At 46.3% G+C, this 25,930-nt stretch overlaps 1 protein-coding gene across 1 annotated transcript; it reads left to right on the top strand.

The window, feature by feature from the left end:
* Window positions 1-2,097: 2,097 nt before the first annotated feature.
* On the top strand, window positions 2,098-18,391 carry LOC135819624 (sushi, von Willebrand factor type A, EGF and pentraxin domain-containing protein 1-like). Its single transcript, XM_065332869.1, has 9 exons — window positions 2,098-2,161; window positions 6,442-6,558; window positions 6,950-7,279; window positions 11,104-11,322; window positions 11,840-11,995; window positions 12,787-12,957; window positions 14,711-14,884; window positions 15,413-15,604; window positions 16,584-18,391. The coding sequence occupies exons 2-9, from the start codon at window positions 6,474-6,476 to the stop codon at window positions 17,540-17,542; spliced, it is 2,286 nt and encodes a 761-aa protein (XP_065188941.1). The 5' UTR covers window positions 2,098-2,161; window positions 6,442-6,473; the 3' UTR covers window positions 17,543-18,391.
* The last annotated feature ends 7,539 nt before the right edge of the window (window positions 18,392-25,930 follow it).

Below are 25,930 nucleotides of genomic sequence, written 5' to 3'. Positions count from 1 at the left end.
GCTTTGGGAAAACGAATTGTACAAAAACGGACGCCAATATCTAACGATACTCCTCATGCATGACACTATTGTGGACCAGTTGACTACGATAACAAGTGGTTGCACACAAGTTTACTTTTCACAGTAGTATCGCATTCTTGTCTCCGAGGAAACTGTGGGTTCTACGTCACTTAGGAGCGGGACATTTCGACGAGCGTCAGTTCAAAGAGGTCATATCGTCGAGAACTGTCTCGTCGCGGACACATTTCGAAACCCGTCACTTCGCTGCCACGACAATTTATCGCACGTCAACTGGGACCCCCGACGTTTCGAAGCGCCATTGCAATGTTCCCACAGCTGAACAGCTACAGACCGACTGCTTCAAAGTACAATACAGTATAGTGTAGTATTGTATAGGTATTTTGTACACCAATGCAGTGAGACTCACAGTCAAACCAAATTATTATTACAATGGCAGTTCTGTATCACGGGGAGTTTCAGTTCCACTTTCGGCGAAGAGAGAGAGAGAGAGAGAGAGAGAGAGAGAGAGAGAGAGAGAGAGTGCTAGTCTCAGTGTCAGTATCTAGAAGAAGCTTTTAAGTAAGAAGGCATGTAAGCCATCAGCAACATAATCACAAACCAAACACCAGTGAGAGAGAGAGAGAGAGAGAGAGAGAGAGAGAGAGAGAGAGAGTGCTAGTCTCAGTGTCAGTATCTAGAAGAAGCTTTTAAGTAGGAAGGCATGTAAGCCATCAGCAACATAATCACAAACCAAACACCAGTGAGAGAGAGAGAGAGAGAGAGAGAGAGAGTGCTAGTCTCAGTGTCAGTATCTAGAAGAAGCTTTTAAGTAAGAAGGCACGTAAGCCATCAGCAACATAATCACAAACCAAACACCAGTGAGAGAGAGAGAGAGAGAGAGAGAGAGAGAGAGAGAGAGAGAGAGAGAGTGAGTGCAAGTCTCAGTGTCAGTATCTAGAAGAAGCTTTTAAGTAAGGAGGCATGTAAGCCATCAGCAACATAATCACAAACCAACACCAGTGTGAGAGAGAGAGAAAGGGAGACTAAAGTTAAAGGCATGTATGAACAACGTATAACAATTCACATGAGAAAACGTGGATACTTTTCGTTGGTTCAATGATTAAAATCAAATTCTGGTGAAAATACCTTGCGGTATACGCGGTGAAGGCTTATTCACTGACATGAAACGAAAGGTTATGGGCTATTCCTCTGAGGAATTCGAGCGGTTCACGGTTGTCGTAAGACTGGACAATTCGGAGGATCTTCGCGTTTGCTTTTGAAGGACGGAGGTGTAGAGTTATAACCAGGGAGTCGTGAAATGAACAGGCGAAAAGTTAAAACCAGGGAGTCGTGAAATGAACAGGCGAAAAGAAGTGCGATTTTTCTCCCAGCAAAAGCGGGTGTGACGACGAAATGAACAGGCGATGTCGTGGCCATTCTCCGAACTGGTTCTCGTCGAATTGTCTGGCGCCGAATTTGACACACTCCGAAGTGTCCTCGTTCCTAACTGACTGTCTTCGAAATGACCGCTTCGAAATGTCGCGCGACGAGACGTCACGCTCCGAAGTGACGGGACACCGTGGGCTGTGCTCAGCTGGCATTTCAAACATCTGTGCGTTTCGTCAGACCTGACACCTGGTAAGAACCCCAGCAGATGATCACACTCTGCTGTTCCCACAGGCACTCATTCCGAACCCCCCCCCCCCCCCCACACACACACAGCTGTTACACTAAGCTTGGGCTCTGAAATGCACCTGCTCATCGTATGGCCGCTGCTATCAAGACACCGAGTGACAGGGTGTTGCGGCTGCGTCTGCGAAGGATGCTACTGGGCCACGTTCCTGGTAAGAACTAATCGCTGGTTGTTAGTTCACAGGTTGATGCTTTGAAGATGAGCTATGATGTCCAACACGTAGGTGAATGTTGATGAGAATCGCAGCGACTAGACCATTCGGAGTAACTCTGCCTGTAGTTAACGTTTATAATGGCTATCGTTGGAGTTGCAGCATCTTAGAGAAGGGACGAATCTGTGCGACTATAGAAGGGTGGATTACGCAGATCGACTTTTGCTTTGTTTGATCAGGCACAAGGTACCCAAGTTCGTGTGCTGGGCACTCGAAAAAGACCTACACATGTCCTACTGAATACCAGAGCTGCGGAGGTAAGATGTTCTTGCTTGCCACTAGACATTATTCCTTCTGTGTCTGTTTGTGTGTGTGTGTGTGTGCGCGCGCGCGCGCGCGCGTTGTGTTTGTGTGTGTCCCATATGGCGCAGTGGTATGTGCAGTCGATTTCCAATCGAAAGATTGCGGGCTCAATTCCCGACGATTATGGTCGCTCATGTCTTTCTTCTTTTTCTCATTCTCCTAGCTCTTCTTTCATTCTCCTGAGTGGTTACCAACAGCCAGTGTATGCCGGAGTATGTGGTGCGTTGTGTGTGTTGAAGAAAATAAAAAAATAAAAAAAATATTAATGAGAAAAAAGAATGAACACGGATGGAGAGCCAAGGATTATTTATGAAAAGTAAAAAGGACCAAGGAAGTACAAGTGCCACTATACTGTCCACTAACACCACCAGTTACTAAACAATCAGCTCATGCGATAACATTGCACGACACTGACCGACGGTACTGACGACGTTCTACAACTAACTGGCTAACAGCTCTAGCACATCTTGGATGCGCACTCCAACAGCCTTCCAACTTGGAAGGTACTAAGTTATACTGGTGCTTGTTACCGCTGCTGATTGTCCATCTAAAGTGACATAGTCGAAGTACAGTGCTGTTTTACTGAGGCGTTCGGGTTTGCATGATTCTTGTTCGCATAGTTTCCCCTTTTCTTGATCTTGCATCTTTTGAGCCACGCAAGTTGTGTGGAATGTTTCTTTGCGTCCTTGAATCGTGGGTTGACTCTATTGTCCAATGGTCTTGCCAGTATCGTCATCGACATGCATGAACATCCGCCAACGTCCTGCACAGCTGAAACTTTCAACTCGTGCTTATCTTGGTTGCGCTCACCTTCCCCTCCTTATGTTATTTCTATAACTTATAACCTTCCAAGTAGTTGGAAGGCTGTTGGAGTGCGCATCCAAGATGTGCTAGAGCTTTAAGCCAGTTAGTTGTAGACCGTCAGTACCGTCGGTCAGTGTCGTGCAATGTTATCGCATGAGCTGATTGTATAGTAACTGGTGGTGTTAGAGGACATTATAGTGGAACTAGTTCCTTGGTCCTTTGTACTTTTTAGAAAAAATTTACTTGTAAAAAAAAGAACTTAGAAGTTGCGACTTCGGCGGTATGGGTCATGAAGTTGGTTGTTCCAAAGAGGAACACACGCTTCCTGCCGGCACTTGACTGACTCACGACTGCCATCATCACGCGGACGTGCGACTTGTTGTTGGAGGTGACGGCGTTGTGAATAGCTATTGGCTCTCAACGTCTGTTTAGCACATCTCCATGAGCGACTCTGACTCACGCTGCTACCTTGGACTTCACGAGGTGTTTGTCGCGCTGGAAACAAAACGTCTCTGTAATTTTGTATCCCTGGTTATGGTTTGGCCTGGAGAGCAGTTCAGTTGTCCTCTTCTCCTGATTATTATTAGTAGGGCTGTGTTTGCTAGTAAAAAACAAACATAATATATAATTATATACTCAAATCTGTGGACAGCAACTGTTTCGCTCTGTTAGAGCTCCTCAGCACAGCTAAAAGGACCGAAGCGCAGCTCTTCGCTTTCCAGACACAATCTTCCTCAGCCTACTCACGCTCAACTGATGAGGGGTGAACTCCCCGAAACACTGTGTATTGAGCAGGGAGCGGTGCTTTCTTGCAGGTTTGCCGAGTGGAAGGTGCGACGTGCTCCTCGTGTGCTCCGGATGGCAGTCGTGAGTCAGTCAAGTGTCAAGTGTAGGCCTCGACCAAATATGCTAAAAAAAGAGCATATTATGCTCGTCGCATATCAGGGAAAACGTCCATAATATGCCAAAGGCTTAGCAAGATATGCAAAAAGATATGCCAAAATATGCCAGAATATGCTCGACAATAAAGCAGAAAGTGTAGATCATTTCAGTAAAATTACAACCTTGGAATATTCATTGGCTTCACGGCTATCATGCTTATGGTGCAAATCAAAACACATGCGGAATAGTATGGCTGGGGTGTGTCCGCAGAAACCGTAGTGATAGTGTTAATCCATGGAGGAATGTAGCAAACGCCTCAACCATTCCAAATTCATCCATAAAAGGCATTTCTGAACGCATTTTGTCCATAATATGAATGTTTTGTCCTCATTTTCTTCAGAATTTTCGAATTATATGCTGGCTTCATTCCAATATTCCCTTTGTCGCTCAATATGCCATATATGAACTGTCTCACAAAATATGCGGAAATATGCGCAAGCATATTTGGTCGAGGCCTAGTCAAGTAGTGTCGGCAAGAAGCGTGTGTTCCTCGTTGGAACAACCAACTTCATGAAAAAAAGAAAAAAAGAAAAATGAAAAATGCGGATTCACTGGCCAGAAAAAGTCACTTCAATCAGCTGTGTGGTGGGTACCAGGCTAAAATGGCTGTGCCATGTGATATTGCGCCGCCTATATGTCTTTCTTCGTCGTGGCCGCCTATATTTCTTTCTTCGTCGTGTCTCCCCATTCCTCTATTCTACATGCTCGGCTCGCTCCACATATCCACTCTCTCCGAGGGCATCGTCGCACTCTGGTGCCGCTTCCTCAAATACATGTCGGTCACTTGGTAAACTGTCTGTTAGTCGTTTGCTGATCGTCTTTGGCAATTGTTGGATGATTGTATTTCCCGGTTGACATATCCAGTGTCACATCCAAGAAATCTACCGTCTTCATGCCAGCGCTGATGGTCAGGTTCAAATCAAGACTTGCGAAAATCTGGCATATGGTCTTTCTGGCTCGGTCTGCTGTACTGCCAGTCGCATCTCTGGTCACCGCCGATCTGCACGGCGTCTCTTCGCCCAGGCTGTTGTCATCCCTGACATAGTCTATGGCAGTATTGCCTTCTTCCCCGCGCTCCTTGTTCGCCAGCTTGATCGCCTGGGTCTGCTACAGAACAGGACTATCCGAGCTATCGACGGCCACCCACCCCACACAACCGTGCATCCCCTAGTACTGGTGCAGCACGGCTTGTACCGCGTAGGCGAACTCAGCAAGCGCAAGCTACTAGTGTTTGTCTGGAGGTGCCTTCACGGGAAAGCTAGTGCCACTTTGTCGGAACTGTTCGTCATATCTACTGGCAGGGGAACCCGTCATCAGAGGTCCAGTGGTCTGCTCAGTCAGCCACCCTCCACTCCCTCTGGCGCTTCTCGGCCGTCCGTGGCAGGATCTGCACTCTGGAACCTGCTGCCGGATGATGTTTGGACCATAGCAAGATAGAAAAGGTTTAGAATAAGTTGCTTACCATATTGTTGTTCAGACTAGCCCGCCCCCTAGCTCTCCTCGACCACCCTGTCACCCCTGATACTCGCTTGACTCCTCTGTCAGATAATTGTTCTTTCGTAATTTTCTAATTCCTGTCCTCTCTTTCCTAAACGCGGCTTATCCATTCGCCTTTATTATTATTGGGCCTATTGTAGTTCCTGTTTATTATGCGAATTAAAATAAACCAACCAACCAACCAACCGCTAATTCATTATCGCAGTACAGTCTGATGTGCGCGCTGTTGAACTCCTCCAATAGCTTTGACAGGGTATGTGTCCCGACCAGCTCGCGGACTTCTGCACCGTCAAAGCAGCCCATAATCACGTCGAAACGTCCTCTTCTGTCTTCCTTCATCCATTCCCGATCACCGTTGAAAAGCAAGGACTTCCGCGAGTGCATGACGATTTCTATATCTGGGAATATAAGAATTAAATTATATCCCGTCCACTTGGAAAAGGCTGAAGTGTCAAACGACACTTGTTCAAAGCTGTCACCTCTGACCCAGCGCAAACCACATGCATGATTGTATTTGTAGTGTCCACTGCCAGACTACAGTACAGTCATTGGGGTGTACTGTTTAGTACAATCATGCAGTTCTGGAAGTTTGAATCTATAGAATCTTCTATACCGTACCCGTCTGCTGCTAACGTTTCGCACGTATCACTTCCGAACGTCCGCAGCTAGCTGCAACGTCAACTAACCCAGACTACTCAGTCTTTGTGGACCCCTGCACTAGCACAGCGGTGGTTCACACAAGATAAACTGGAGAGCTCCGCGAGCTTGAGACTGCGCAGTTTTTGCATAAACTTGAAACTCGAGGTACGTCTCTTTCTCTCAGAGTTCCGCAAAATTGGGTTTTATCACATCAAAATGCGCAGCTTGTGAACAGAGTGGCTGATGACCTAATGAGCGCCTGCCTGGTTCGGGAGCCCCGGTTTCTTTTCTTTTATTCAACATAACTTTGTGACAGACAAAGGTGTCCTGCTTTGTGCTTTGTTTCAGAAAGAAGTCAACGGAAGATCCCGGACTGCTGTCAGTATGTCGCTCAGTACTCGAGATGTAGTGTCCCGGCTTCTCTTCCTAGCAAGCATAGGAACGCTTCAATCGGCAGGCCAACATGTGGGTGAGTATTCACTGGGGACATGCTCTGGTGCATTGGATCAGAGGAAGGTGGGATTCATACTGCAATGTCCGGAGGAGGATAGAGGGCAGAATTCAATCCGCAGCATGTTCGATACTAGGTAACAATAATAATTGATGTGTTCTGTGTCAGGTAAAAGAATCACGTGCACGTACATGTACATATGCTACAATTTTGGAAAGGTAACGATTTATTCAGCAAACCTGGAAGAGTCCTGGAGTTAATTTTACTGTGGGCTTCCAAGACACAACATACATGCATGTAAAGGATTTAGGGGCCTCACTTACGAGCTAAGACGAGTGATGCGGATGAGGTTCAGACACAATGATTGAAATCGCACCATTTTTGGATCACTTTCTTTGGTTTTTTTCAGAACATTTCAATTGCAACTCCCCAACTGGTCTATACTACGTCAGTGGTTTGGACTGGTCTACAAAGTACAACAACGCAACTGCAGCTGTACATAAGTGCAAGACAATAACGCCAACTATCAGCTTTGCCCTGATCAACTCCACGGACATTAGCGGTACAAACAGGAATTGCTTGCTCGCTTTCTTTGCGCACATAGCCACAGGGCGCCCTGGAAACAGCGTATCAGCATGGTTGACTTCAAGTACTGGAACAAACCGTCATTGCTATCCAGGACCAGCATGCAGTAACACCAACGTCACAATCTGCAAGTTCAACAAGCCTGAGGCCGCAGGTTGGTACTCTACTGGCACTAACACACATGTACATTGTTGTCGTATGAGTCGAATGCAATTCTGGTTTTATGAGCCTGAGGATAAATGCCACGGTTCCATGAGGCTCGGTCAGACCGAGTTTTCCGTAGAAATTCATAGTACCTATTTTGTTCACGTTACTGTCCGTTTTCTGTTTCCTATTTAGCACTGTAGACTGCAGAAAGATAGAATAGTACTCCATCTTTTATTCGCACTGCTGCATCCCTATTCCCATGGCCCATTTCGATATGCATTACGTAAAATTCATGGGGACCCGTAAGAAGGCCTCCAGGTTTTTGGGAATGCCCTATAATATGCATTACAGAGACCTGGCTAACTCCCACACAAGTTTTCCACGTGCCACACTATGAATGCTTCCGTCGAGACAGACCTGTTTTAGAAAATAGAACTGTGACCCACACGGAGGAGTTCTAGTCTTAGTTCGTGAAGGTCTGTGTACTTCCATCGAGCAGCTACCGGCTTTTCAGCAACCGCGCTTGGAAGCGCTAGCACTTCGGCTCACACTCGCTGAACATAAACTTGTATTACCTACACCCCAACTAACAGTAGCCTGTATCTACCATGCTCTTTCCTCTTCGCCGGATGACGTTTTCGACTTTTCTGGACCGCTTCCAAATAGCCCTGCAATCAAGTCAAAGGAAGCCCGAAGACCTTGTGATATCAGCCGACTTCAACTGTAGGTATTCCGGCTGGTGCCCAACTGGCCAGACGGATGCACAGGATCTGAGTCTTGACAACCTCTTCTCATGCTATAGTTTGACCCAATCGGTGACCTTTCCCACCCACTTGGCAGCAGTCTAGACCTTATCGCGAGCAACATCCCTAACCAACTCAACCACATTCAACATCTGCCTCCTATTGGCGCATCAGACCATGCCGTCCTGATGGCTGAGTTCTCCTCCTCAAAGTCTCCCCCCCCCAGCCAGCACCTGTCGTAGCCCACCATCTACACAAAGATACAATGACCGGAGTGCCACGGATAACATGTGGAATGCAACGAATGCTTTTCTCGCAGATGTACTATGGTCTCAGGTCCTTGCTTCCCACTACTTCGACACGGCTGTCTCCGCATTCACTGACATCCTCGAAGGTGCCTTGCACCTATAAGTATATTGGAAGATCCTCACCTGATCGTCGGAAATCACGCCACAAACCCTGCTCCTGGATGACCGCATCACTTAAAGCAGCTATTAAAGTCAAGAGTAATCTCTACAGCATCTACCGGAAATACCCATCCCCAACAAATCTCAACAAATACAAACACCAACGCAACTACGTAAAATGGCCAGTAATCTACGAAAATCACCCTTTGGTGACTTTTTGGCAAAAAATGAGTTTTCATGGAAAACAACCACATCTCCATGCTACTCAAAATACCAAAGTTTCAGGGCAGTCTGATCGCTCCTTGCGGATATATGAGGTGGTTTGTCTAGGACACTCCAGTGCAGAATTTGGGAAAATAGCCCAACACTTTGCTGATGTTTTCTGCTTTCGTAATGCTATTTTACAGGCAATGAGAGAAGAAAAATAACTACTGTTGACATGACAATGTCGACACGAGTCCAATTAGGGCTCTTTTGGCAGTGAAGCACCTGCTGCTAGTTCTGGGCAGGTAATATCTCTATTCTCCTCATGGCAGTGTTGTCGAATCTGCTTGCAGAGGTATTCTGCACGTTGGTTGGGCCATCCTGCTGGCGGGATACTTGGAGGCGGACCAGCAGGCAATAAGGAGGCGACATGAACAGTAGACTTCAGTACAGCAATTGTGCGGTCATCCAGATTGGTCTATCCAAACTGGACACTCTTGATTGTATGCTCTGTCGCGTCATGTGCATAAATAAAAAGAGCCTTGCACACTGCTGTTCCAGCAAAAGCATACTCAAACGTAATCCGACCTCTGACGCCAGCTTGGGCTGCCGCCACGTGATGGGACACTTCACCACGTCTCGGTAGAGCTTCCAGCTTTCCCAGCAAGCAGCACAAACTCTCATTGCTTAGCTCCTAGCACGCCGCCAAGTTGCGAACGCGTAGGATGTCGTCAGGTGCGACGTTGGTGAAGCAGTTCGCACCCTGACACCCAGAGCCTTTCTCAACGCGAGCGACAACGTCTTCAAGTGTTGACACAGTCGCAGCTTGACCTTTTCGCTTTCGCTTACCGGGACCACTTGCAGCTAGAGGCTGATCGGCCTGCGCTGGCGCCAATTCATCAACATTTTCCTCCGCATCACTCTCTAGCGCTTCTGCCGTAGCGAGCTCAGTTGGCTCGTCGTCAGGACTCCCATCTGAGCACTCGATGTCGCTCCCAAAAAAATAAGAGATCATCGTCCATGGTCCAGGAGGGCAAAAGTATCATCCACCGAGAAGCCTATAACGGTTTGAGCCAGCGATCGCCGTCTTCCACCTTCCGCCATCGTGACTGTCCAAAGACAACCTGCTGGCAGAGTTTGCGCTTGGTCACGCTTCAGTGATCAATCTTTAATCGCGATTTTCTCGAAAAATTTACATCTCACCGAAGGGTGATTTTCGCAGATCGCCGGCCAAATACCTTACCAGATCCTGCCATCGCTGTTACATCCGCAACCTCCGTGCAACGATATCTCCCACAAACCCTCGCCTCCCATCCCTCCCTGTGCTCATTCGTCAACTGCAAAATCCTACCAGCGCGCGGGTCATACCTTCGAAGATGGTAGGCCCCAACGGTCGAACAAGCACCTCTGCGGCATCCATTGGTAACTTATTGAACCGCCACTTCGTCAGTGCTGGCTTACAGGTTGACCCCGATGCTCCTATTCCCACTATTTCCTCCCTACCTCCACCAGCAACTACATTGCACTCCCTGGTCATCACCTCATTGACTGTTTACAAGTATATCGCAAGGCTGCCGCTGAACAAATCCCCCAGAGCTGATAGGATCACCAATGAGATTATCAGGAAACTGAGGTACTCAATTGCCAGCCCACTCTCCATTCCTTTTAACCTATCCCTCTCCTCTGCCACATTCCCGTCACGATGGAAGTCAGCCACTGTCATTCCACTGTACAAAAATATAGGCGACAAAAACAACCCGTCTAATAACCGCCCAATCTCCCTCCTATCCTGTGTCTCCAAACTGCTAGAGAGGATAGTGTACGACCGCTTGTATGACCATCTCTCCCCTCTTCTTCACCCCTCACAATCTTGCTTCCGTCGTAAGGACAACACATCCCTGCAATTCCCCGCATAATCCAAGACCTCTGCTCTCTTAAAGACCAGCGGCAGGTCTCTTGCATCTGTTTCTTCGACCTCTCCAAGGCCTTTGACACCGTCGCCAAACTTCATGCCCACGGTGTCCCCTGCACCCTACTCGCCTGGATAACTAGTTATCTATCTGACCGAAATCAGCGCGTCATATCTGACCCCGAATTTGTAACGTCCGGAGTGCCCTAGGGCTCCATTTTGGGTCCCTTGCTCTTCCTCACATACGTTAATGACCTCCCCTATGCAATTCCCAATATTTCTTTGTTTGCAGACGATACCACTGTACTTGCTTCCTTCCCATCTCACGCCACCCTGTACCCCAAAGTTCTCTGTAGTGTATGTTTGTGTGTTATTGCCTTCGAAATAGGTAAGTGGACTGACTACCAGTAACCACTGTCACATGCACAGATATAGTACCATAGCCGGCCTGTTGTCTGTGTGACTCACTGAAAACATTGGTTCGAGATTGGTTTGTCACACTCCACCTTTAAAATATAGAAAGGAAAAGGCAATTATTTGTTTGCGCATTGTGCTTCTAATTTTCTAGATCTCACCAACAGATGTCCAATTTTGCCTCCGATCACCAATGGGATTATCACGTATCCATCAGGACTTGTGTTCCCATCAGAGGCCTTCTACGCATGCAACATCGGCCACCGACTTGACGGCCCCAGCAATCGCGCCTGTGTGTCAACTTATGTAAAACAACCCGATGCAATAACCATTCCAACTGCCTGGGATTCATCCCGAAATCGCACATGCCATGGTAAAGTATTTTCAAAGTTTGATATTTTCGCAGTGTAGTGAGATAATTGTAGTGGGATGGTCTGAGACTATGATTGAGAAACAGAGGGTACCAGGCTCAAGTGTTGCTTGAATGCTGGTGCGTATTTTCATCTTTGCAGCGGGCCACAGTGAATTGAGAACTTGTTGCTTAGCAAGAGGGAAACATGGATGCAGTGAACGAGAATTTCAGCTTTTTTATGGTCCAGGTCTACTCATCTCTCTCAGTTCTGTACCTTCTCCCTGATGTCTGAGAGTGATGGCGTTACCCACGGTTGAGGATACTGTGTCTGACTGCATCTCACGGGAACCGTGGAATGTCTTGGTCATCAGTCTTGGATCGGTTGTCTTGTAACCTTTGACATTGAGGACTACACAAACCCTGTGTTCATTAATGTGTGGCATGGTGTGCCTTGTGATGATGTGATGGATGTGTAACTGCGCATTTGAGAAGTATCAATTTTTGTATTTTTTGTTGTTTGTCGTCCCTCAAAATGCAGCCCATAAGTGTGGAGCTCCACATTTGGCCAATGGAAATGTTTCCGGTACTTCCCCTTATTACATGGCCAGGTGCAATGTCGGTTTCAAGTTAGTTGGGAATTCACAGATCACCTGCATCTCTGTTACGGAAACAACGCCGATGCCAGCTTGCCAGCGTGAGTTTATTTCGCCGAATCCCTTTACAAAAGTTATTCGGTCATGAGAAACGCTAGTCATTAGCGCTTTGATCAGCAAATTCCCTTCACTCTCTCACGGTTATTGCAAATCTGTACCCCATCGTAAGTAGATTCGTAACCCCATCCCCCTGCAATGTGTTTGTTTCCCTACTTGCTAGACTGATTTTATATGATTCTGGACTGATTTGAATCATATTATCTTCCTTATTGGCCATGGGCCATCGTGGAAATAAAGAATAAAGAAAACATCTGGCCCACTCGACTGCACCAAGGCGCCTAAGAGGCCTAATCGGGATGGGAATCTTTCTGAGATTCATTTGCAGATTGAGCAATGATGTCATTTTGTCATAGTAGATAGTGCCTGCAAGAGACTTCACCGACAACATTTGTGGCTTCTCCCTTCGAGGCTCTGTAATTGGCATGGCATTATGCCACCTATTGCACGGGTATCGCGCCAAGAATCCTAATGACTAGAGTTGCATGTCTGCTGACATTAAAAGTGATGCCACGTACAAAGCAACTGACCGTTCGAATGGCATAGTGGCTATGTTTGTGATTTGCACAAACTATTTCATTATTGTATTACCTCCTGAACTTAGCAGACCTTCCCGAGGCGAAGTGCACAGATGTTCAGTGTCCGGTGCAGAATATGGCCAAACGCACTGATGGTCTTGTTGCCTCTTTGTTTTCTCACACATATTACCTGTATAGCACAGGAGTGTAGTCAAATGATCCTGACTTGGTTTTAAATCCACTTTGCAATTTTGCAGCCATTCGGTGTCCTGCTCCAAGCATCCCTCACAGCGCTGGCCTAATGGATAAGTACTCTGATATTGGACAGCAAGTTGAAGTGAACTGCTCACGTGGCTACCGACTGGTGGGCAACAGTACGGTGGAGTGTACGCGTTTCGGCGGGTGGACAAGTCTACCGACGTGTGAAGGTGAGTGCAGGTGAACTCATCAGGAAATCCCCGAGAGGGTGAGCCTTTTGCTCCACCATTATCCCCTGCCCATTGCGCCGTTTATTGAATGCCGCTTTGACACAATGAATCTATGCAATCTAGTGGATTCAGTGAAAGGAAAGGTAAGGAGAAAGAATGTGGCAAAAATGAATTATTGTTTGAATAGCACCTCCCCCTCCCTAGGCCTGGGCGGATAATGCTAGTTATTTTGCGGGATAATGCTAATGGCAATGCCATAAAAACTGGATCATAATGCTGTTCCTCTGTAATGCCAGTAATTCACCAGTAGTAAATATGGAAAAATGGCTTGGTTTGGGCAGTATTGTGCACGTTTCGTAGTTCTACGTAAACGGCATGGAAAATGCTAGAAAATCATGATCATAATGCTAATTTTATGCTGCTATTGCTCCATAATGCCAGGCAAACCGCAATACTATGCATGTAAAATGGCTTAGTTTGGACAATCCTATGCAGGTTGTGCAGTTCTATGTACAAGGAATGTAACGGTCCATTTTTTGTAGTGGCCAAAACTTCCATATGTGAGTATAATGCCACTTTTGTGGAAATGTAGTGTTATAATGCTAGCAATGCTAGCGTTGCAAATCGCACACTATAATGCTACTTATAATGCTAGCATTATCCGCCCAGGCCTGCCCCTCCCCCCCCCCCTACTTCATCCACCCAACCTGCATCTTTGAAAATGAATCAACTCCAATGCCAACCTGCCAGTGTGAATTTGTTGGACAAATCCAAAGATAAAGTTTTCTAATTTTCCGCAAACTCCAACGCAGCCACTTACACATTTACTTGGCCCGATAATTTGGTGTAATGTAATTTTGGATTACATTACTCAATGTGGACTACTCAGAAGTCAGAGATGAGACCTTCGACCTCGAAATGCAAAAAGAAGGATTAGGGTATCTCAAAACTGAAGACCGGTACTCTGATGATGGGCCAGGCCCGATAATTTGGTGTAATGTAATTTTGGATTTTAATTGCAATGAAGAGACCGTTTTTGGAGTTTGGAGTTGTGAAGTGATGTTTCCTGAATCCAAAGGTCTTCAGTTTTGTGATAGCCTCCCGACGTGCGAAAGTGAGTGCAGGAGGAATATACCCGCAGAAAGCTTTTCAAATTGCCAGAGAAGGCGAGCACTCGTGCCCCACCATTAGCCTCTGGTCACGGCCTATATTGAATTTCACTTCAACACATTGTTTCAATGCACGTGAATCTAGTGGATACAGAGAAAGGAAAATCGGCGAGAAAGATTAAAGTGGCAAGCGATGAATTATTGTTTGATTAGCACCCCTCTACCGCCCCCCACCCATATTCCATATTCCTTTCGAGAGACTTCAAAATATTTTATGTGGCACTTCTCCCCTTGACCATCTGCAATTGCCATAGCGTCATGGTCTTTTGAATAGGTATTCAAATAAAAATTTCGACGGGTTCGCGTACCGGGCAGGTCAAGAACAAGGAGTCGTACAACTCCCTGGTCAAGAACCACCTTGACCAGGAACCACCTTTTCATTGTGTGCCTTTGTGTAAACGGACCGCGTTACCTTTCAAATGGATGTAGGCATGAAACTGGAGTCGGAGCAATAAACCATATTTGCACATACAAAATATAGGTTTTTTGAACACATCATAATAATAATTACGTTATGTTAAATGTCCTGCTGGCTGTCGACTTTTTCATTGCCGTCCCCGCACTTTCCGTATGCATATGCTCAGAAATCCACTGTCAAGCACCTGCACGACCAGAGAATGGATACCTCTTGCTGGACGGACTGGAGGTTCACAGTGCATTCAACATCACGTGCAAAGAGGGATACCGAAGCACGCAGGCAGAGCCGTCGAAATGCATGCCGAGTGGAAACTGGTCCAACCCCCCGGGGAAATGTGAAGGTAATATTCCTACCAAACTATGAGTGCGCGATTGACCACTGTAATTGCCAATTGTTGGGTATTGGGTATGGGGTATTTTCTGTACAGTTTCCTCTCTACTTTGGGCCTGTCTCTATGCAAAATAGAGTACATCTTTGCGGAACTGGTGCCTCAGAAGGATACCTAGGGTTCCCTGTAAAAAGGCGCTGACGCCTGTTGGGAATTCCCTAGTAAAAGAAGAATAAATAATAATAATAATAAATAATCTTCAGGGGCTGCAGTAAGAGTTTAAAAATCATGCCCAGTCATCATGTTGTCAGGTAAACACTAAATGCAGTGGAAACAATAGACACACGCGGATTGGTTGGCCTTTGAACTTGAATTATGTATTCTATTACACACGGTATCGTACGCATTGCTCATGCGGGCGCATCGGCTGTAAACCGATTCTATATTTCACGACATAATAACTCAATCAACAGACCACATGTAATCCTTTTTTTGTATTTCGTGGATGTTTGTTGTCCGCTATTCCATGTGACGCCACAGAGGCCAAGTGCAGGAAGCAGGAAGCACCTCCGAATGGCGAGCTCATTGGCTACATTGAGGTTCCACTCGCCGGTCGGGAGGTATTTTACTACTGCAATGATGACTACGAACTGGAGGGCTCGCGAACACAGAAGTGTAAGATGGACGGCGACTGGACTGGATTAGCACCGGCTTGTGTGAAGAAGGCGACTGGTGAGATGCTTACTGTTAAGAGGCTATAATTGAATACATGTATAAGTGCAATAAAGAGTATAATAGATGCAGACATGGCCAGACAACAACGAGGTAATGGAATTTTAAAGGATTTTTTATATTATTCAAAATCGATTTTCGTGTTCCGCTCTTCAGTGAATATAACTTTTTAATTTTTTAATTTTTTTCTGAAAGTGCACATGCCTACAACTGTGGTAATTATACTGGTTTTGCCTGTGTCGTGGGTTCCCAATAATCCCATGTCCACGTTGTCTTCTCTCCTCTCCCCATAAACTCGCATGGTGCGCAAGCTCGTGGTACCGCAGAGACCAGTCCACAGGTCGGAATTGTTGGCCTGCCTCACCAGCACAGGTTCCTTCTTGGAGCCCCTACTCTTCCCATTGTTGTGTTGGCCTGCTACTTCTCTCCCCTCTTCTTACGAGTAGCTTGTGTCTTCGGTAAAAACAACATGGGTGAGCAACCACCGAGTGTGAGTAACGCACTCTGTAGTTGCTCAGTTTGCCCACCTGAACCAAGAACAGCTGCCGTAGAAGGAGACCAAAGGACTAAAATTGAAAAAGGAAGACTCTCTGTCGTCGTTTTCATAAAATCCACATTGGAAAGCTGTTGTCTTGTACATTCGGGCTGTGATGGAGCTCCACATGAGGTCGTTTATTTGCAGTACCACTCGTCAGTATTGTGCTATCTGCTGTAAGTTCTGACTTGCGAATATCGTGGCTATGTTAGTGTTGGACTGTTCTATCAGCACTAAGCTCTGAGTTGCATATAGTCCCGAGTGGGTTCCTGTCCTGTTGGATAGTGTCAATACCCGACAAATATCCGTGTGCAAAATCAGTATTGTTTTTTTTCGCTTTCCAAATGTTTCACAGAATGTATCCGTGATCGATGCGCGTAGATTTGTTTGAACTCTACTAAACGAGCACTCTTCTTTGTGTGTATTTTTTGCTTCACTCTACAGAGGAGCAGGTCAGTTGGGTATCCCAGCCCGCCAGTCTATCCGTCATAGTCGTGATGGTGGTCATGGTACTGGTTGCCTTGCTTCTACCGCTTTGCTTCATACTCTCTCGCTATAGGTCTCGCAGCCAAGACATGCTGGACTCTGGCCAAACAAACGGCAAGGAAGAGCCGGACGTGCCTGGAGAGCAATATGCGCAACCCACGGATATGATGTCCAATTTATCAAGCCAGCGTAAGGACCGCCCTATCGTATCATCGGACTCGGTACCTCGCAACAGCTGCATTAGTGCCGGCGCGAGTAGCCTCTCAGACCAGAGTCGACCGAGCGGAATCGTGCCCAGCACACCCATTGGCAGGCACCTGGGCAGTATGGAGAATCTGGTCAGCGACGATGGCCAAGATGAGCATATGTACGCTGATCCGCATTTGAACGACGATCTCGATGACATCATGAAGACTCTGGCGGTATCCGATTGCATTATGCCACCCGTAGCCGCACCTCGCCAGCAGTCGGAAGCAACAGCCAAGAGCAATGCACCTCCTGACGCAGAGAATTCACATGCTGATGTTTACGAAAAGTATGATGTGGACCAGGAAACGGTGACAACAATGCCAACAGGTGGACAAGCAGATGACGGCGTGCCTCACGCAGCCGTGCGGAAGAGAGACAGCGTCAGTGCTCCTAGCAAGCCGCAGCGCATCTCGTCGTACACACCTACCGTACTGCAACCCTGCCCGAACGTCAGCGCAGCTACTGCTGCTACGACAGCTGTGCGGGTGCAGTCCTACACTATGGTCGACTTGAAGAAGAAAACGCCACGCGACGAAACGAACAAGAAGAAGACAACCAATTCGCCGATGGCTCTTACACCGACTGTGAAGACCAACTCCGCCGATACTGGAATAAGTCACGGAGGCTCTGCAGCGAAAGATGGCGTTTATGTGAATATGAAGGTTTAATTAAGAGTCCTTGCGCAGGGAGACGGACCAAACTCCCTCTTTTCTTTCTTTACTGAATATCACATAACCATCAAATGCTGCACAGCCGGGCCTCGATCAACTTTAGTGGCTTGTTTTGTTTTTGGAATATCAGAAGGTAAAGATGAAAGCGATTTCCTGGTTGGCTACGTGACAAGAAGCAGAACAAGAATAGCGATGAAGTTTACGCTCGTCTCTTCAACCTGCCGTCACTGATCCAGCTGGGGTGGAGCATGGCTTTGCACAACACTTCTCTTTGTCTGTTTGCAATTTCCCAAAAGCCTAAACGTATACTGACATGGGCATCTGCAGGCGCATTTTTTTAATTTACTTTACTTATGTGCAGGCGCACCCAATTATTTGTAATTTTTATTCCCCAAAGGCTTTCGCCTATCGAGCGGGTTCCCAAACTTTCCATGATACCAAATCTGAAAAAGAAGTGATGAGCAATAGACTTTTATTCATCGCCGTGGTTGGAAATCACCCACTCTCTTAATAACATTGGCCGGTGTTTCCCCCGAGTCTTGAGATGTTGTACTAAATATATAAAAAAGTACAGTAGTACCAAGATAAGAGTGCTACACACGTACATCTTGATGCAGGGGCCAACAAAATCGACCTCTAAATACATGCCTTGACACATGTTGGCTAACATGGGTTTTTCGGTGTTATTTGCATTTATTGTGTCTTCAAGAGCATCTTCGCCAAGTATGGTGTGTCTAATCGCGTCCAAAGGTCCCGAAATCACCCTCGATAGGAATTCAAAATTGCCGAAAAACTTTTTACATTACACATATCGAAAATAATTTTTCGAACTTTCTCCAACCTTTTTTCGGAGATCTTTGACTTTGTGACTTTTATTTTTGGAAAGTTTCAGACCTCGCTAACTTCATCGGGCTGGAATGAAGACATTTACTTTGTGAGTACTGCTTTGATTCGAATCTACAAGGCTAGTGTTAGTGCCATGATTTGAACACACCAACCGTGGTGGTCAGCTACCATTTGCACACAGCATATTTACCAGCTCAACAGCTCTAGGACAACTGCCTTACGAGTAGCATGCTGCAGCAAGAGGGGGTAGCTAAGTGGTGTGGAGTGTTAAAAAAACGAAATCCGAGTACCTGGAGGTAACCTATCACAATATACGACACCAGCAGTAGAAGAATCCTTTCCCTGTCACAGAATTTGATGGCTGGGCCTAGGCAGTGTGAAACTACAGTTATACTTATAAAACACTAACTGCAAGAAAGAGCCCGATGTCCAATGGCATGGCTTGTCTCTCCTGAACTGATCACGGCATGTAGTTGATGCGATTCAAGAGCGGCGACGAAGAGGGAAAACATGTTAATATAATACCTCATGTACTAGTGGCTAAAGAATTGTCCATGACTGCAGAGCCAACAGTGATGGTGTAGGTGATGGAGTAGGGATGGGTTGTACGGCGTAGAGTTCCCAAAGCTCAGACGGAAGAACAACTTCAGTTAAAGTGAAACATATGGAAGCGACAGTAGTTGTATCACAATGTTGGGATCGATCAGCTTTTAAGCTGCAGCTATTCACATGTGAGTGTTGTCCAACTGCAGCCTTGAAGTCTTTCAAAGCATTTAAGAATACATGTAGTTACAAGCTAGCCTTTGGACTGTTTGTCTATGCAAAGGATTTTTGGTATTTTCATTTTCATCATTTCTTCGTTACAGCACTGCCATCGCATGCAAGTAGTGCTCTCCTTCTTACATTGCTGCGAGATCTATCGTATTATCTACACGTATTTCGAGTAAATAAGTTCAGGTTGCAATTGTCCTATTTGTATTGTATTGTATTTTATTATTTTACTTGGGTATTCCCAACAGACCCTAAGGTCTTCTTACAGGGTGCCCAAGATGAATGAAATTGTGAAGTTCCTGGCGAAATGAATTGGGGATATGATTTGTGCGAAGGGATTCGGGAAGCGCATTAAAGCGGTCAGCACCAAGGAATGAAATAGATCTGTATCCAGCTTGAGCTTGCACAATGGGTAAGGACCAATTGCACTTCTTTCCTTAGACTCTGACCGTTTCCTACCCACCTTTTTCTTCTCCTGTCAGTACTTGAGCTACAATACCTATTCTCTCAGTTGAAGTGTAACGCCGAACCGTCTGACGCTTCTCTCTCTCTCTCTCTCACTCTCTCTCTCTCTCTCTCTCTCTCTCTCTCTCTCTCTCTCTCTCTCTCTCTCTCTCTCTCTCTCTCTCACTCTCTCTCTCTCTCTCTTTCTCTCTTTCTCTCTCTCTCTCTCGTGTTTGCAGTCTGATAATTATAGTAATGCAGGCATGTAAATAGTATCACGCACCTGCTAGCTGCACATACCGGTACATGTACCTCAATGCTAACATTCGACGCGACATGTAATGTACATGCACATGTCCAATAGCCAAGTTTCACTGCACGTTGGAAATTTTGTTTTGACACTGCAAAAGTACAGCACTTGTCGCCGTACTGTATCTACTGCTTATTCTGAGAAACACGAGGTGCTACTTGGCCATATACGTGTCAGTAGAAATGGACTTAGGAGCAAAAAAAGCAAAAAAAACGCCACACCCACCAGTCCTGGTGAGTCTGGCGTTTTTTTCTCTTTTCAGGCAGTTCACTTCCCCAACTGATCCTTTGTATTTGAAGTTCTCCCAATCCTTTCAAAGATATTAAATTATTGGAGAATAATTTAATATCTATAAAGAGAACAAATTCTGCTGTCATCGCCACACTACAACAAAGTAATGAAGGTTTACCAAATTCGATTTTTTGTCACAATCACCAGTGGAAAGCCGTGACTGAAGAATAACCATGCTAAATCAATGATTTATATACGTTCAATAATGTGTTACGAGAACAAAACAAAGGGCTAAAATAGAATGAGGGAAGGTGAGACAATAGAAGTGAAGTGAGAGCTAAGTGCAACAGGGGTGAGGAACTAATTGCAACGCTAGAACTGTGTAGTGAGACAAACAATCATGCTGTGCACCTACGAAATCAATCTTAACGCCACTACATGTTTCTTCTGCTTACAAAGATCAGGCTTATGCAAACGAATACAAACAGCCTCAAGTACTTTCAACTGACTAGCGTACCGTGCACGACAAAGAACAGAAAAACTAAAATCATCATACACCTGCAGACACTTAGGGTGAGACAACAGATGAAGAAAAACGGCAGGCTTCTTACGATCACAATCACCATCCGATTCCTCGTCTCCACCAACCACAACCTCGTCCCACGTCTCATCTTCCAACTCGTCCTCGATCAGTGTCGTCCTCCGTGTCATTCTCCTCATCAACACCGATCGGTCCCAGGCTCGCTTCATGTTGCTGAACCTCTGTTCGTTGACTCCTCCTTTGATCTTGATGGTAATTTGTTACCATTGTTGTTGTTGTCATTGTTGTTCCTGTTGTTGTTAAATCTTCTGTTCCCAGTGTCTTCGCCGGTGCTTGACATCCAGTACTGTAATAATTCATTGAATAATTAGCCGTTGATCTAGGTCTTTGAATGTTGATCGTGTTGTTTTCTCTGTTGAATTCCGTTTCCTTCAGCCTTCTTTCTTCTTGTTCATGTTCAGTGCTTACCTCATCCATATTTGCCCGTGCCAGCGACACCACAGACTCAGCCCCAGCACTGCCGATGACAGATGCAGGTGGCGGTTCTGGGGGAGGCAACGGCAACGATGGCGATGGGGGCATCACCTCATCGAAGCGTCCACTTTGGTCTTGAGCTGGATGTTGTTGTGGTGTACTCTCTTGTGTTGTTATGGTGCATTGTGTTGTGGTGACAATGTGCACATTATCCATCTCCACGGCTCTCGATACGGGTAATGGAGGCACTATTGCCGTCGACGGCAATGGTGCTAACGATGGCTGTGATCGAGGGTTCTTAGGTGGCCTGCCGCGTTTGGGTCGCAGTGCCCGTGCCGAGCCAGTCAGCATGTGCAGTGGGACGTGCTGCTTGATACGTGCGTTCAGATGTTGAAGAGTCCTACCAACGTACCGACTACCGCATTGTCGGCACTCAAATTGGTATACCAAGATGCGAGTTGGGTTGGTAGGACATCCTTCCTCACCGTGAACGCATGTACAGTTGTGAAAACGGGTACAAAATGTACCGCGTAGTACGTTTGTTGTACAATTTTCCGGACCACGCGACTCATGGATAATGAGAGGTTACCTTTCCAAGGGAGAGAAAGATACGTGGGACATTTGTCCGGGCCAAACGTATTTCCTTTCTATGCAGCCTTTCGCTCATGAGCTCCTTCAAGAGATCGTCGGGATACCCGTTCTTTAGAAAAACTGACTTTAGGAAGTCCAGTTCCTCAGCTAGTTTGGAAGAGGAGCAAATACGCTTTGCTCGATCCACCAAGTTACGCACTAAATTCACCTTGTATTGGTACGAACAATACGAATCAAACATTATGTACTGGCCGGTGAATGTAGGCTTTCTGTACACAGATGTTACTATGCCCTGACTAGACTTTTCCACAAGGACGTCTAGAAAGGGAAGTTTGTTCGCTTGTTCGTGCTCACAAGTAAAACGTATGGAAGGATGTAGGTCATTTAGAATACCAAGAAAGATTTGGCTATCTTCAAGAGAGTCAAACCAGGTGAAGGAATCATCAACAAAACGAACGTACAATGCTGGCCACAACTGTTCTGCAATCAGTGACTCGCAGTAACCAACGAACACATTCGCTAATACTGGACCTAATGGAGAGCCCATGGCTACCCCATCAACCTGCCTATACAATCATAATGTCACTGAAGGAAACCTCCACACCAGTCGTCACGAGCAACATCAGTTTCCGGAATGCCGTCTCCGATATCCACGGCGTATCAACTTCATCATTTCGGTACAACACATCTAGGCAAATATTGATAGTCTCTTCTAACGGAACGTTCATGAATAGACTCACAACATCAAACGAGCACATATGCGCGGAGGCCGGAACTGGGTGGGAGCGAAGGACGTCAATGAATTCGAAGGTGTCTTTGACTGTATGTTTGCAATAGAACTTTTGCACGATGTCAAGCCAACCACACAGCCATTTAGAGATATTATATTGCGGTGATGCGACCATGGATAATATGGGGCGCAACGGACAGTTCGGTTTATGTATTTTTGGGAGCCCATAGAGACGTGGTCGGACGGAATGTTGCACTTAGCTCTTACTTCACTTCTATTGTCTCACCTTCCCTCATTCTATTTTAGCACTTTGTTTTGTTCTCGTAACACATTATTGAATGTATATAAACCATTGATTTAGCATGGTTATTCTTCAGTCACGGCTTTCCACTGATGATTGTGACAAGAAAATCGATTTTGGTAAACCTTCATGACTTTGTTGTAGTGTGGCGATGACAGCAGAATTTGTTCTCTTTATAGCTATTATAAAATTGTTGTCTCCGCGTCGATTATTTACATAATTTAATATCTCTCTTTCTTTTAGTGATTGGTGTAGCTCACAAAATCCAAACGGGAATTTCTTCCCAATAACAAGGTGGCGAAGAGAGAAGAATGAAAGAGAGAAAAAGTGCGTATGCACTGGAAATGATAGTCAGCTGAAGATCAATGGTACGGATCCATTTGTCAAACATGGCATTCGGTACTGTCGCAGGTATTTAGCAAGGAGTACAACAGGCACAGTCAATGACCAATTGCGTAAGGTAGTGCTGCAGCTTTGAAGGTCTCCAGCGTTGTGCTGGAGCGGACGTCTCCAGTTGCTTTGACGGTTCCACCCTCTGGCCTGGGCTTGTGCTCTGGGCACAGTGCAATCGGCACTTGCGCTGTTCTCTAGCCTGAGCTCATGCATTGATACTACCTGGCACGTCTGATTGCCATTTCGCGCATTTCGCCGGATGCAGGTAGAGTTCGCGAGTTTGCTTCATTCTTTTATATCTTTTGTGGTCAAGTCTGTAGCATTTTCTTGCCTCGCGCGTCTTGAATTATTACCTTGATGGTACACACGTCAAAAGCCGATCAATGATGCAGGGTGTGATGCAGTAACGTGATTTGATTGAGGATTGACTAATGCCTGTGGAACAGGAGTCCATCTACGACGAGGGCGAAGATCGTGTCATGACTACCGCATTCTTCCTGGAAGCGTGCGAGAGTCTCTCCATCATTTCAACCACGTTGTATTACTTTTTACTTCCGGGATTTTTCACACGTAAAACTAGGTGTATTCTTTACACAGGAGAGAACACCTGAGACCTCCATCTTTCTCAGCGCCTTTGAGGGACACGTATAGTAACGTCGTTGGTACTATCGGCTTGCAGCGTACTAGTACTTGCTTGTCCGCGTGAGAAGCAGCGAGCGGAAGCGAAGAGAGCTTGGCCAATGGATCATGGAGTGACCCGCACATGATGCGAGCTTGGCGAAAAGTCAGTAATCAAGGCATCAATGGTGGTGTCTATTCTACTCTCGTGGACATGGAAATCCTGTCGCACGTCTAGCGGCCCCAAGGCGCGGGCCATGCAGCCGTAGGTAAGCAGTACACAGAGTGACATGCATGAATTTGCGCTGCAGGGTGCGGGTCCGTCGAATCGGATCAACATGTGCACTGCATGCAACGTTCTGTATGGGCTGAGGGCGCCGGCCCCGGTCAATCGACTGGATGTCCATGTCCACGACAGTACTAGTACTACTAGGCACACATGTTACATTGTATTTCTTTTACGTTGTACGTTGGTGAGACGGGGCGGCCGGTGAGAGGCCGATTTACTTAGGATGCACTATCGGGACGGAAGAGCGAGGGTAGCGGAGGCTTTTTGGTGCGTCTACCATTGTACCAAACACTAAGTATTGAGAATTTCCTCTTCCAAAGATTCTGGGCAAGGACGCTTCGTTACCGCAAAGGGAGCTACTTGAAGCCACATTCTGCTTGATTTCTCCTCGTACTTCATGACACATCCATTCGCTTCCTTGCTGTTCGCTTCCTTTGTGCGTTTTGTAACCGCTAATTGGAGAAATACAATCAAGCGACAAAAACATCGTTTAGTAGTAGTCCGGACGTGCCAGCTACCAGTCAACTGCGATGACCAGTCTGCCCCCTTAATTGATTAGATCTCACGGATGGTAGCTGCATATCGACATCTCTATCACTTGGAATTTCCACTAGAGGTTGCCACCTGACCCAGCACAGGCGTACTGTGGAGCGCTTGGGTTGCAACGAAGCCGAGACCCTATGGTCGGTCAAGCTACCCCTGCCTGTCCCCCACTCCTGCCATTCCATATGTCTCATCGCTGCCTTGCTGCTTTGTGCCGTCAAATGGTGTGTGGTTTTTGTAAAAAAAATAAAAAAATTGGGCACATGCATGTATGACATACAGTCAACACCTTTATACATGTACATGTAGGTGATGAATGCTTTAAAAAGCATATTCTCCTATAAAGAGTTCAATTAGACGTGAGATTCCTCCCTAATGTACTGCGGTTGCTCACGTTTCCCACTGCTTCTGTGTTTTTTTTAGTTCACCTTACAAGTGAGGAATGTGATGGGCTTGCCGTGAAATGTGCGCGCAGGATGTGTGCGAAGGATGTGTGCATTCACCGTCAGTATTGTTTTGTATTTATACTTGGTGACCGTTTCCTGGTCCTCAACAATGTGGCATCTATCATCAATACCCTGATGATGCCGAAAGGGCATAGTTTGTCAGTCTTTCAATTCAGTGGAGATGGGAGCCAATGACCTGCGTAAGATTTAGTCTCCAGTATTTCTACAGAATTTCTTTCCGTCACAAACGAAGGCTGCATACACCACTGAGAGGAGGGCTGTTTACCAGCGTAGACACACGTCCTTGCCTGAAATGAGATGCAAACACATCTGGCGGCAACATGCCATCGGGGACCGTGGACCGACTCAAGTCGGGTAAGCTGTCCACGATTTACTGGTAGGTTTCATAATTATTATGAAACCGGTGCCCAGTCGCTGACATTATCACCACTCAAGGTTTATGTGCTTTTATTGTGTTATCGGATGATTGCTAAACGTAAAGCTCGGAGTTGCAACCGACCACCCGAACTGCTGTGCTCCAGAACTCTACCCCCACTAGCCCCCAGGCATCAAGCGCTGTTTTGAGCGGTGCAATCCAAGTACATGTTCATGTACAGTAAAACCTGGTTTAATTAAGCGACCACCCCACGGTGCAGGCAAAAGCGGTCGTTAAAGCCAGGTGGTCGTTAAAACCAGGTCCCCAAGTGTCTGTGTAGAACTGTCTGTGCATGGAATAACGGTCGTTAAGAGCAGGTGGTCGCTAAACGCAGAGGTCGCTTACACCAGGTTGTACTGTACATGTACGGTCATGCTCCGTGCACTTACTTTTTTATTTTTTTTACTAGAGCCACGTAAAC

This window comes from Sycon ciliatum, chromosome 6, assembly GCF_964019385.1.
Source record: "Sycon ciliatum chromosome 6, ocSycCili1.1, whole genome shotgun sequence".
Taxonomy (NCBI): Eukaryota; Metazoa; Porifera; class Calcarea; order Leucosolenida; family Sycettidae; genus Sycon; species Sycon ciliatum.
The sequence above is the reverse complement of the archived record's forward strand: the minus strand, read 5'-3'. Positions and strand labels throughout refer to the sequence as shown.

What these genes read in the sequence shown, in the direction of transcription:
- LOC135819624 (XM_065332869.1), top strand. Translation starts at nt 6,474, where the DNA reads ATGTCGCTCAGTACTCGAGATGTAGTGTCCCGGCTTCTCTTCCTAGCA. An exon ending in ATCGGCAGGCCAACATGTGG is followed by an intron (nt 6,559 to 6,949) that starts GTGAGTATTCAC and finishes GGTTTTTTTCAG; the next exon opens with AACATTTCAATTGCAACTCC. An exon ending in GCCGATGCCAGCTTGCCAGC is followed by an intron (nt 11,996 to 12,786) that starts GTGAGTTTATTT and finishes GCAATTTTGCAG; the next exon opens with CCATTCGGTGTCCTGCTCCA.